The 13,079-nt window shown below is 39.0% G+C and overlaps 2 protein-coding genes across 4 annotated transcripts; one reads left to right on the top strand and one right to left on the bottom strand.

The window, feature by feature from the left end:
* The first annotated feature begins 1,051 nt into the window (after window positions 1-1,051).
* Window positions 1,052-5,563, top strand: AGO7 (Argonaute family protein). 3 transcript variants are annotated; one of them, XM_089148338.1, is made up of 4 exons: window positions 2,066-2,149; window positions 2,270-2,393; window positions 2,518-3,748; window positions 3,948-5,563. In XM_089148338.1, exons 3-4 carry the CDS (start codon window positions 2,547-2,549, stop codon window positions 5,404-5,406), a joined length of 2,661 nt encoding a protein of 886 aa, XP_089004464.1. In that variant the 5' UTR covers window positions 2,066-2,149; window positions 2,270-2,393; window positions 2,518-2,546; the 3' UTR covers window positions 5,407-5,563. The 3 variants fall into 3 exon arrangements, with proteins under 3 accessions (XP_089004463.1, XP_089004462.1, XP_089004464.1); XM_089148337.1 differs by lacking the exon at window positions 2,270-2,393 and having other exon boundaries at window positions 1,052-2,149; window positions 3,951-5,563; XM_089148336.1 differs by lacking the exon at window positions 2,270-2,393 and having other exon boundaries at window positions 1,053-2,149.
* A 1,649-nt stretch (window positions 5,564-7,212) lies between these two features.
* On the bottom strand, window positions 7,213-12,079 carry LOC149020227 (Prefoldin chaperone subunit family protein). Its single transcript, XM_089148335.1, has 7 exons — window positions 11,981-12,079; window positions 11,229-11,327; window positions 10,542-10,571; window positions 10,211-10,312; window positions 9,437-9,544; window positions 7,999-8,053; window positions 7,213-7,532 (listed from the first exon to the last, which is right to left on the bottom strand). Exons 2-7 carry the CDS (start codon window positions 11,318-11,320, stop codon window positions 7,479-7,481), a joined length of 441 nt encoding a protein of 146 aa, XP_089004461.1. The 5' UTR covers window positions 11,321-11,327; window positions 11,981-12,079; the 3' UTR covers window positions 7,213-7,478.
* Between the last annotated feature and the right edge of the window lie 1,000 nt (window positions 12,080-13,079).

Genomic DNA, 13,079 nt, shown 5'->3' with positions numbered 1-13,079 from the left:
GCATACGTGGTGGCCAAGCTTCTGCCAAACTGCAAGTTTGAAGAAAGTAAGCACGGCATGATCAATAAGACATGGGAAAACTGAAAGAAGAGAAAATATACGTTTGTCCTCAGCTGTTACACCTTCAGGTAGTGTTTTTTTAATAAGTAAGAGGACAAAATGGCATTCATAAACAATGAGATTATAATAAAGACTGAAGTGGACAAGATAAAAGTTGCTTTAAATGTGGATTCCTCCTGTGGGAGTGGGAGGGAGAATTCCCATGAGATGGACAGCGTGGAACACCGTGTGATTGCTTGTCTGATAGCTCTGTTTTATTAACCATAAAGGGTTGAAAGAAGAAAATTATCTTTATATTGAAATGTAGGCTTTGGAGCCGGCAAAGTTGTATTCCAAAACCATTTTACTATCCAATTGCTATTATCATCTCCATCTTCACTAACAACATCTGCATAGTGAAGTAAATAAATAGAAACGGCGGGGAAAAAGAGACAAAAGGGAGAAGACAAAAGGAGATCAAGACATGCCTAATTTGTCTTGGAGGTTACATGTGTAAACTTAAATTTGATGAGTATTGATATCTGTTTAATGGGTTTGAATCAGATTAATTATCACATTCATTTTCTGGACATCTTAATTCAGTTAATCCTTGCTAAAAAAAGGTAATAAAATCAGTGTTTGATCCATTTACATTCTCTGTGTCAATGATAAATTCTTGGAGAACAGAGCTAGTAGTGATCTGTGGGATGACGGATGAGATGTCCTTGTATGGGCCAGTTCTAACTAAACATGCTTTAAATGGTAGCCATAAAAGGGTGATGTTAGGTTTAATTGTTTTCCATATCTGGGTTCCTGACTCACCTAACAAGTGACAACCATTTCAATCACTTTCTTCATCTTCCCTTCGTCTGTCTTCTGTAATACTGTAAAACTATAATTTCTTATTTTCCTTTTGTTCTTGCTAACATTATTGAAACTGGGTTAGAAATTCATTACTGTAACTAATGCAAAATTAATTTTCTCTTAATTTTCATATATAGGTAGGATCTATTCTGGTTGAAACACAGCCGTGTGGGCTCGGCCAGGTTTATGGGCTGGCCTGGAATTTGACACCCCTACTTCAATCTACTGGCACCAAATGCAGAATGGAGAGCTCAGGATCAGATCCTCTTAAATGCAGTAGTTAATTAACACTGATGATGCTGCCAATCACGAGAAAAGAAATGGCTTATGAGAGGTGAAGACTTTAGCTAGCTGCTTTTTTGGGTTCAGGCCCTACTGTCCAACCAATAAGGTCAAGAGGGGGGGCGAAGAGAAGAGAAAAGAAGAGCAGAGCAGAGAAAAGCAGAGAAAAGCAGAGCAGAGCAGAAGAAACCCTGTAACCGTAGTAATGCTACTAGTGCCATAGTTCCCTAGTCCTAAATTCCTAGCTAGGCCTGTAAAGAGAATCCTATTGATATCCTCTTCTCTTAATAAAATCTGCAACACTCTCAAGTCCTAACTCTTTGTCCTTCCATCTGTTCTTTTCACACTTTTATCTTTCTGGTATTCAGTAGACAATCACTACTGGGTTTAGGTCATTTCTTCAACTCTCTTTTCAAAAGCAAAATGGTGAACTACACCTTTGTTTAAAATTTTATTGCCAACATCATCATCACCAGTGTATCTGTATCATCTCTCTCTCACACACGCACACACACACTTGTAACTTAAGAGACAATAGTGTTCAAGGCTAGAAAATTCAGAGAACCCAGTTCAGTCGTTCTTTCGTTTTTATGGTGGTGGTTTTGTTTCTGGGCCAACCAAATTATGGAAGAAAGGGAAGACTCTAAATCTGGCAAGACTTGCACTTCTGAGCAGCCTTGGAGTTGCAGAGGGAGGAACCAGTCTCACCAGCGTCGGAATCAACTTCCCCTGCTTCCTCATTCATTTCACAATGTATTGGGGTATCATGACCCTTACCAGAACTCTCCAGCCCTTCTTCCTTTGCCTCCTCTCATACCTCTGCAACTACCAAGAGTTTCACCGCCAACTCAAACCCAGAAGTTCAGATCAAAAACCCATACGCCAAGAAACGCATGGAAGCAGAAACAACCCATCCGCACTAGCTCCTCCGATACCCAGGTTTCAGCTTCTACTGTTTCGCTAGGTAAATATCCATCTTCTATTCTACCCTTCTTCTTTACTTCTTCTGTTGTTCAATATTTTGAATTCCTTTTGACTGTTCATCTCAAAATACTGGTGTGAGTTTATACATTAACGGATACAGGACAAGAACTCTTTTTCAAGGAAAAAACACATGCCGGAATCTTCTGATGTTGGCCCAAGAACTTACTGAAACAGAGATGGAGGTCTCTTTTCTTCTAAGTCATCTTTTGCTAAAGGGACCTAGAGTGAGACGGTTATGCTGCTTCTAGGAATAACAAACTGTTTTTTTAGTTCCTTGTGTTCTACATCCATGATAGGATCGATTCTCTCTGTAACTTTTCCTTTTCTTTCTTCTTGGCTGGTATGCAGAGCAAGAGGGTCTTCGAGAGAAACAAATAATGACAATCAGAGGAGAAGATAAAAAGGGAGAAACTGCTACTACCCAGCAGGCGCCTGTAGCACCGAGAAGACCAGATTCTGGTGGTGTAGAAGGTTCTTTGATACCCCTCCTTGCTAATCATTTTCTTGTCCAATTTGATTCCACTCAGAAGATTTTCCATTATGATGTTGAGATTTCTCCACAACCTTCCAAAGAAGTAGCAAGGATGATCAAGCAGAAACTTATACAGGATAACTCAGCCGCATTCTCCAATTTTCAAACAGCCTTTGATGCCAGGAAGAATATCTATAGCCCTGTGGAACTCCAGAACGACAACCTTGAATTCTACATTAGCCTCCCAATACCCGTGGCCAAATCCATTTGGCCATCGCGTGAAACCAGTGATATTACACAGAAACACCATGAAAAGCTTTTCCGAGTAAACATCAGGCTTGTTTCAAAGTTGGATGGGAATGAACTAAGCCGCTACCTTAGCAAGGACGGTGAAGATTGGGTTCCTCTTCCACAGGAATATCTCCATGCATTGGATATTGTTCTCCGGCAGGGCCCAGTTGAGAAATGCATACCAGTTGGTAGGTCCCTGTATTCAAGTTCAATGGGTGGAACTAAAGATATTGGAGGAGGAGCTGTTGGATTGAGAGGATTCTTCCAGAGCCTCAGACCAACTCAACAAGGTCTGGCCCTTAATGTGGATTTCTCTGTGACAGCATTTCATGAGAGTATTGGCATAATCCAGTATTTGCAGAAGCGGCTTGAGTCCCTAAAGGATCTTTCTCAGAGGAAAAGTAGAGGTTTAGTTGGGGAAGAGAAAAAAGAAGTGGAGAAGGCCTTGAAGAACATTAGAGTGTTTGTATGCCATAGAGAAACTAATCAGAAGTACAGAGTGCATAGCTTAACAAACGAAGCAACTGAGGACCTCTGGTTTAAGGACAGGGATGGAAAAGATCTTCGATTGGTTGATTACTTCAAAGATTACTACAACCTCGATATACAGTTCAGGAACTTGCCATGCTTGCAGATAAGCAAAAGCAAACCATGTTATCTGCCTATGGAGCTATGTGTGGTATGTGAAGGTCAAAAATATCTTGGGAAGCTCTCTGATGATCAAACAGCAAGAATCCTTAAGATGGGATGCCAGAAGCCAAGGGAACGAAAAGCCATCATTGACAGGGTAATGAGTGGAACGTTTGGACCAACAAGGTAACTATAGAAGTTTCTTAACTGGGTTTTACTAAATTAGGAAATATTTTCCATTGAGCTTGGTTCTGATCTCCTTTTTTGCTCAAATATTCCTTGACTGTTATTGAATTATCCGTCCCCAACTATAAAAAGATTCTATATATATAATTATGATCTGCTGAGTTTCTTATAAGTAACATGCTTTCTTTTACATTGACAGCAGTGAGCATGGAAGAGAATTCAAGCTCCATGTTTCGAGAGAAATGACCAGACTGAATGGCAGAGTACTTCAACCACCCATGCTGAAGCTTGGTGACAATGGCCATATCACTAATCTAGTTCCTTCCCGCCAGGACAGGCAGTGGAATCTTCTTGATAGCCATGTCGTTGAAGGTAGTCGAATAGAAAGGTGGGCATTAGTAAGTTTCGGTGGCAGTCCTGATCAGAGGTCAAATGTTCCAAGGTTCATGGACCAACTATCCCAGAGATGTGAGCAGTTGGGTATCTATCTTAATAAGAATACCTTAATTAGGCCCCAGTTTGAACCAATCCAAGTTCTCAACAATGTAACTTTGTTGGAATCCAAGCTCAAAAAGATCCATAGAGCTTCCTCAAGAAACCTTCAATTACTAATTTGTGTAATGGAGAGAAAGCACAAAGGGTATGCAGATTTAAAACGAATTGCAGAGACTGAGGTTGGAGTTGTGACTCAATGTTGCTTGTATCCAAATCTTGCTAAGCTGGGCTCACAATTTCTAGCAAATTTAGCTCTCAAAATCAATGCCAAGGTTGGAGGCTGTACAGTGGCTTTATACAATTCATTACCTTCTCAAGTACCAAGGTTGTTTGAACTTGATGATCCTGCTATCTTCATGGGTGCTGATGTCACACACCCCCACCCACTTGATGATTCCAGCCCTTCCATTGCAGCAGTTGTTGGCAGCATGAACTGGCCAGCGGCAAACAAGTACATATCAAGGATGAGATCACAAACCCATAGACAAGAAATTATCCAGGACCTTGGTGAAATGGTGGCGGAATTACTGGAGGATTTCTATCAAGAAGTAAACAAACTACCCAAGAGAATTATCTTCTTCAGAGATGGTGTGAGTGAGACCCAGTTTTACAAGGTTCTTCATGAGGAATTGAAGGCCATAAGAGTGGGTTGTTCTAGGTTCCCTGATTACAAGCCTTCCATTACTTTCATGGTTGTTCAGAAGAGGCACCACACAAGACTATTCCCATACAGAAGTGAACCATGCTTAACAGGTGGTGGTGTCTTGGATGAGAACATACCACCAGGAACTGTAGTGGATACTGTGATTACACACCCAACGGAGTTTGATTTCTATCTTTGTAGCCACTGGGGTGTGAAGGGTACAAGTAGGCCAATCCATTACCATGTCCTATGGGATGAGAGTCGATTCACCTCTGATGAACTACAAAAACTAGTACATAATCTCTGTTATACTTTCGTGAGGTGCACCAAGCCAGTTTCTTTGGTCCCTCCAGCTTATTATGCCCACCTTGCTGCATACAGGGGTAGGCTATACCTTGAGAGGTCAGACTCGTCATCTTTTGCTAGAAGCACTGCTATACTCTCCAGATCAGCCCCTCCCAAGGCGACACCATTGCCCAAACTAAATGATAACGTTAGAAAGCTCATGTTCTACTGCTGATCATATTTATACTTAAGATCCCATTATTCTGAAAGTGGTTTTTTGTTTTTCACTAGAAGTTTACAGACAAGATCAATATAGAAAGCTAGTTCAGTGTCTTTCTTTTTTAAAGTTTATCTTTTGTATATATGTATGGAAAATAACAGTTGTGTTTGAAATCTTAAACATGCACCTGTATGATTGCATGGAGAAAATTCCCAAGTAAAACACGAGAAAGCACTGCGGCTTTTTATATTACTTGGGGTTGGGGAGAAAAGAAAAGCGTTAAAACTCAGGTTCCTGACGTAACTTTTAGTAACACTGTGCTGGGTTACTGGGGAAGGAAAAAGATCTTGCAAGCAAGTATCACAATGGGAGTTGTGCAATATTATCAGAGCCATTTGGAGAACATAAATCGATGCAGGAAGATCTTTTAATCCGTAGACTAGGATCTGTTCGTTCATATCGCTGTTCATATATGCTTTTCACTGTGCAAGTAATACTGCCTGCCCAGCTAGTTAGGTCTAGGGTTACCCTTCCCTTCCCTTCCTTTCCTCTTCATTCATGCATGAAGGCAACATAGGGTGCACGGCAATATAGCAAAGATAGGTCAGGCCAGGCATTCTATAAGGCTAACTTTGCAGTATCCAAAAGCCTATCAGTGGTAGCAACTAGGCCATCAGTACAACATATAGAGCGTGCAGAGGCAATAAACCAATTCAATGTTGCAGCCTTTAAGCCTGCCCACCCATGCAAGAGAATGGATGGGGATTAGAAGAAACAAAACTAAAAACCAAAAACTGATTCTGAGCTTTGTACTGTTTCTCTCTCTCTCTCTCTCTCTCTCTCTCTCTCTCTCTCTCTCTCCTTTCCAGTCACCACCGGTCCACCACCACCACAACTCCACATAGTAAAAGGTTGCAGATCACTTAGCATGCAGCATTAAAATACAGAATCTGTAGCAGGGGTCCAAAGTACAGATGGGTCATTGATTTGGGACCATCGATCTGTTCCAAAACGATGACAAACATGCAAATCATGAAGAATCAAAATAAAATGGTTAGCTAACTTAGCCCTTCTTCTCCTCTTACATGGGACCCCATCCATGTGATCCTTACATTTTATTCTTTCAAGGACACTCTCTGCATGGTTACCCAAAAAAAAATAAGAAAAAGGACACTGCCTGTAGTCAGCATATGTAGACCATGGATGCTCCAAAAGACACTTCATTAATGCAAGCATTTACTCCTCTCTCTCTCTCTCTGCAAAAGTAACGAGACAGAAAAACTGGGAAAAACCAACCATTGGAAGAAGGGCCTGCCTTTATATCCCTCTCTTGAGATTTCTATCAGTCATTTTGTCTTCATCTTACTTCCATCTGTTTTGTCCGCCACTCATCAGTCTTTTTCTACTCGCTACAGTTTGGCCAGAGGCCGAGTCAGCCCAGAAATCGTCAGGGTTTGGTCAGGCTTTTTGGCCCGTGGATTGGGTTAGCTAGCTTTTGAACGCGAGTTAAGGTTGTGCAATGCTTCCTTTGCTCGCTCTCTTAAGTGCTCTCTGTATTAGTATATCTGAGTAGTTCCGTTACGATACGATGGCAGCAAATCTTGAGATTAACTTACATCAGTTTTCAGCAAATTGAAGAGAAATCTTTTTAATTCTCTTTATTTATTTGAAACGAGTTAATTTTCCACTCGATGAAGGAAAAGATCCCAAGTTGATTGATTAAAAATTCCTCAAAAAGCACAAATTTTGATTCATTTTACCTTTTAAAAATCTTCAAACAGGGTCGATGGAATCTGAACCGGCCGATCCCATGCTCAATAGCTCATGCTTAGAACCTGATCTAAAGCTGCCTGTGTTCAACTCGTTCAATTTTAGTATATAGATAGCAAATCGTTTACTTTTCACTTCCAATTACAGGTGGGTAAGTAATTTTAGGTTTAACAGATCCACACCATCAAAGGTATAATTGGAGTGTTACTCTTACTGGACAAATGTTATCAACATAATGTTAAGTTAGCTAATATATACATCAATGTGGCGTTCCTCCTAAAAGGTCCAAATTTTTTTCAGAAATACGAATGACAATATCATCGAGATCTATCGTCTGAAAGTTGAAGTATCTCCCGAATACCTTCATGGACCTGCAATATCAACATGACAATTGATTCAAAATGTAGCGAGAACAGTTTTCCAAGCTATCATGGGCATGTGATACAGGTAAAGCTTGTAGCTCAGTAGCTCTTAAACACTGGCCCTACGTTGAAGCCATGAACTCATGCATTGAGCAGAAGCTCAATTAATAGGCAATAGCGTTATTACTGGTAGTTAATGGCCCCAATCTCAACAAGGGGATGGAGACTTCACAAAAATACTGACATTAGGTCAAACCCTCTGATGAAAACCCAAACTGCCCAATTTTAATTTCCTGGGACGCAAGGATAATTAAAGCAATCCTATATAGCTTCCTAGTTCAACAAGAAACCTCACAACTATGTTTCTAACACTTCTCACAGATCTTAGGCAGAAGCATCTAAACTGGATCATGATACTAAGCATATCACATGAAATAAGCAACAATATCCACACATTATTGATTCTAAGCATTACCAGTTTGATTTGCGCTTTGATAGATGCAATTAGTTGTGTGTACTCCTCGATCTGCCTGCATAATACAAGTGAAGACAATTTTCAGCAGCAAAGAAATGTCAGATAAATTAGTAATGCCTGCCAAAGGGAGGGAAGGAGGAGTAACATTTTCTATATGCAGACAAGGAATTCCGGAAGGGGTCATTAATGTAGTATTTTTTTTCTTTTTCAAATGAATACAAATTTTGCTAACCAAAATGACTCCAGAGTATCCAAGATGAAAATTCTGAAGCCCAATCAAACACAGCAGCCTCCCGGAGGCTTCCCCTTACAATTAAGAACCCCACCTCTTCCCTTACAATCTAAATCTCTTTGGTTACAGGGAAACATCCTCTGTTGATTGCCCAGTCTTCCCCTCAATCAGAAATAGATAGCTTCTGAAATTCTCTCATAATGTGGTATCCTTAGTTTGTTCTAAAATATTAGTCTAGGTTAGAGTCAAACTATCGACATCAGAACGCTGCACAAGATGTCCACTCAAGCAACCGAAAGAAATAGCAACTCTAACTAGTGACAAATTATGAAGGATCCTAATTTAAAAAAATGGTAGTGGGAAGCAGAAAAGTTTACTGTTCTTATCAGCTTATATATAGCAGATAACTTGCTCTTGTGCGCATAAGCACTTTGAGAAACTCAGCAGTAATTCTCAATCTGGTTTGGATTCTTTTCTTCACAGAAATTTGGTTTTGGTTCTGGAGTTCAAACGAAATGTTAGGAGAAAATAAATCAAGAAGTTGATAATATCCTACAGTTTTATATCCATTCCTTCTTATTCTCCTGATCTTTCCACTAGTCAATAGGTATGACCAAACACGACCATCAATAAATAGCACGTTAAAACTTTTTATTATATTATCCTCTTTATTTCCAATTTCTCCTAATTAAGCTTTGCCTTTTCTTTGCCACAAGGTTCCACTATTCTGAGTGGGACTTCTTTTAAGGCATGGATGGGAAAAAATTATTGCCACCTCAGTAGACGAGTTTCTTAATTTATGGAAGTTCTGTCATCCCACTTAACAAAACAACTCACGTTTTGGTATTTTTGGAAAAGACACTTATTCCACCTTTTTTACTTTTTGCCATTTCTCCATCAAACAAACACTCTTTTAACTGTTTCCCATAAATGAATCTCACTTATATCGGCAATTAATACTTGCTACTTCATACATATTTCATTTTGGGCCACCCTCAAAACCAGAGCAAAATCCTGAAACTTATTGAAATTTAAAATCTTGGATTTATCTCAAGATCTAAAACGTGAAAGGTAGACTTCAACCACTGTCATTATCTTCTTTCCTTCTGCAATTTCTAGCATTTCCATGTTATCCATATAAAAGTTTAACATTTTCTTTGGGTAATAATAAAGCATTTTACAAAACTAAAAAGGAAATGTGCATACCTGTCTAATCTTTCTTCTTTCCTTGATATGAATTCCAAAGCTTCAGACCAGGTAAACTCCACGTGAAAGCCCAGTCCAATGTCCACAAATATGTGCCGTGTATCTGGCCTGCAGCAATGCATGAAGACAAGATAATACGTATTAGAGGATACGTTCACTACCTAAAATCACTTAAAACCACAAGTCACACTGCAAAAAGCCTCTCCTCAATGAAAAATACACCCAGCAAATAAACTGTAAAAGGTCAGTTGCCATGAATAAGACTTGTTAACCAAACAACACCATGTAGTCGTTTTGACAGACATTACAGACAAGCTTCCTTTTTTTTCAGTGTGTGAGAGAGAGAGAGAGAGGGAGTGGGTCAATGAGTTCTTGTGCATGCATCACGCACACAAGCATACATGTACAGTCATTTGCATTCTTTATTTAAACCTATATTTTGATCAATACCACCTAAAGATAACAGAAGTGCAATCTAGTAATACATCAAAAACAACAAGACTGCAGGAAGAGGTATGGCATGATTACGTGATTGAAATCCCACAACATTAAGACCTACCTACATCTGAACTGAACTATGGAGAGATTTCATCTCGAAAACAGAAAAATATGTGAACTATACACATTGTGTGTGCAGGTTCTCTTTTTTCTTTTCTTTTTCTTGAGGGGAAGGGGAATAGATTAATAATATCAGCATGGCACTATGGAATAACTGCATGGATACACAAGTGTACAGCAGAAAAATGATCAAAGGTAGGAGTTTTAAAGACATACACATCAGCTTGCATGTACACTTCTGAACCAAGGTTGACCAAAGTTCGGAGGCTAGTCACACCATTCTTCTCCAGATTCTCTATATTCCTTCTCAAGTCCAAGCTAGTAGAGTTGAATTAAGTCTTAAACAACACATATGCAAATAGATATCCATTATTACGAAACAACTCCACCATGAGAAACAGGAATCAGCAAAGATTTCACTACACGTAAAGAACCATTTAAGACCACAAGCACTGCAGCACTTAGTTGATTAACAAGTAACATAAGACATTCTGTCCATGTTCCAGATCTGAAGAGAACAAACACAATAAATTATTTAAAAGGATACAAAACTTTCTGTTGTTCAAAAACCTTGTCCCTGCAAAATAAGACCAGTCTGTTAGTCTTAATCAGTTGATCAACACCTTCATTAACATTACAGAAAATAAGATTGGTAAGTTCATAAATTACATTAAGGGGCGGGGGCAGGGGCGGGCGCAGGCGGGGCGGGGGGGGGGATTATTCATGTCATGAGGGATCTCATTCACTCAAATTATAAGAGGTTGCTCAGAAGATGATAGTTTCCTCCTTGATAGTGGAAGATGGCCATTCCTAAGAAGAGATCCATAAAGTTTTCCAGACCTTGTTCCCTCCCAGGGCACAGACCAGATGTCATAACGTTGTCTTTGAATTAGAAGCTACTATCAGTCAAGCCTGGTGAAAATAAACTAGAGAATTCCACTTTTATGCGTTTTGTACAACTCAAGATTAACTTATCAAAACCTTGAAGCAACTAAAATCTTCCCAGCATTTATTCCATTGGCCATTCATTAGTTCATCCTACATTCAGAAATTAAGATCATCTTATGTGTCTAACATTCAGTTCTATGCCATCACAAGATCACCAGACATTAAATATCAGATAAGGTGGCTACATATAACACAGAACTCAAAAGAGTGCATATAGCCAATAAGAACCTCATTTCAAGCGGTTAAAAGAAGTCTAGAAAAAGAGAAATATATGAAAATAATATACCGTTCACCAATGGCACGGACAAGATCTGGCTTCAAACGGCAATCGATGAATTCCTCAAATCTCTGCACCTTGTTCTCCCGCATCTTATCCATCTAGATACTTTAGTGCGGTAAAAATTCAATTAGAGCCCAACCTCAAAACTCAACGCCTCATATGTAGTACATAAAAGAACTTTATGTCATGGTTTACATCTGCTAGATAACAATATCCATTAAGTATCTATCACCTAGTTTCCTTTAACTTATCAGTTATGAGTTATATAAACAGGGCATAGTTTAGTTTCCCTGAACACTCAGTACACTCAATTCCAAATACTTGAAAGTGGAAAAAAAGTTTGCGAAATATTATGTTTTCAGATAATAATTCAGATTTTGCAGTATGGAACTAATTTTTCTTAGGTAAAATCTAGTGAACCAGATTCAACTGAAAGCCTAGTCTCATTGAACAACAAAACTAACATCAATCAATGCTACAGAATATGAAATCATTTAGAGACAGATTGCACAAAAAAATACTTGCCCGAACAATAAAAAAAATCCAAATAAGAAATCTATGCCCATAGGAGAACACGAACATAATTAGGAAAAATTATCAGAGAACCAACCCCACCGCCCTTTCTTCCATCTCACATTTCCTAAGTTCAAACACAAATTTCAGAAACAAATTAAGAATATGAAAATCAAACAGGATTAAAAATGGGGTCTATGAAAAAGATATAAGAACTTTTTGCTTATTTTTTGCATTAAACTTACCCTTATGCAGCGAGACTGAGTGAACAAGAGCGAGAAAGAGACGAACTGAGAGTGAGCGAAAAAGCGATTTTTATTTGCGGGAGAGCCCTTCTGCCTGCAACCAATGACTAAGATTCCGCCACGTACACAATAAGAGATCCAACAGTTGTAAATATAAACGCAGGGACTTAAGTGTAAATAAATATTTTTATTTTACTTCTTTAAACTTGTTATATATCAAATTTACAAGAAACAGTTTCATTCAAACAGATAATTACTATGCGGAAATTCCTGAGCATGAAGAATCACTTTGAAGAAAGACAAAAAAACCTGAAAAGAATCGAAGTAACATTTACCGAAGAAGTGAGTCAGTGTGAGTTCCGTCGGAGTGAGGAGAAGCTAATGCCGGGGCGTCATTTGAAGAGGACGATGTGCTAGAGACCACCATGGGAGCAGAGGGTTTTGCTCGTTTGTTCGTACAGTTTTGAATTCTTCTCAATTTCGGGCGAAGAAATAAACAATATGCGCTAGTGGCGCGCGCCTTGTCTACCTGCTGTGCTCTTTACCCAGTTTTGTTGGTAATAATATTTTGAGCAAATTTCGCTAGCACTAAAAAAAGGAGACCTTAAAGGACCCATTTTATGTTTGAAAAACATATAGGTTCTATTCTGTTAGAGTGTTTGGTTATATTATCGCAAAGACTATTATACATTTCTCTATCAAACTTATTCTCTAATAAATCTTATTTTCATTTATCAAAAATAAAAAAAAATTTCATTAAATAATAAAATGACAAAAATATCCTTATATTTAGAGCATTTAAAATATTCACCCAACCAAAGGTGGGTGAAGGGCACCCATCTTCTTCCCATCCCACACTGGAAAATAGTCACCGCCACTAAAAATCGACCACCGCTGGCAACGATCAGATCCCTTCCCCATCGGCGACCACAACCCGCCCCTATTTCTCTTATTGTGTGTTCGATCCACGCTCACTGCACTAGTAGACCTCTGGTTGAGTGGATTGATTCTTGGGAGATGATCTCAAGGATTAAGTACTTGGGTACCATGCTATTTCTGCATAATTTTGAGCAAGCGGTTAAGTGGTTTTTAACGATCA

This window comes from Hakea prostrata, chromosome 3 (genome assembly GCF_041222555.1).
Source record: "Hakea prostrata isolate BN-2017 chromosome 3, UWA_Hpros_2, whole genome shotgun sequence".
NCBI lineage: Eukaryota > Viridiplantae > Streptophyta > Magnoliopsida > Proteales > Proteaceae > Hakea > Hakea prostrata.
This window is presented reverse-complemented; position numbering and strand designations above follow the sequence as displayed.

Bases quoted from the DNA above. Each gene is read 5' to 3' on its own strand.
- LOC149020227 (XM_089148335.1), bottom strand. From the start codon at position 11,320: ATGGATAAGATGCGGGAGAACAAGGTGCAGAGATTTGAGGAATTCATC. The intron at 10,313-10,541 runs GTATCCTTTTAA...CAACTCTACTAG, and splicing joins TTTGAACAACAGAAAGTTTT to CTTGGACTTGAGAAGGAATA. The intron at 9,545-10,210 runs GTATGTCTTTAA...GCATTGCTGCAG, and splicing joins GTGTACATGCAAGCTGATGT to GCCAGATACACGGCACATAT.
- AGO7 (XM_089148336.1), top strand. From the start codon at position 1,810: ATGGAAGAAAGGGAAGACTCTAAATCTGGCAAGACTTGCACTTCTGAG. The intron at 2,150-2,517 runs GTAAATATCCAT...GCTGGTATGCAG, and splicing joins AGCTTCTACTGTTTCGCTAG to AGCAAGAGGGTCTTCGAGAG. The intron at 3,749-3,947 runs GTAACTATAGAA...TTACATTGACAG, and splicing joins GGAACGTTTGGACCAACAAG to CAGTGAGCATGGAAGAGAAT.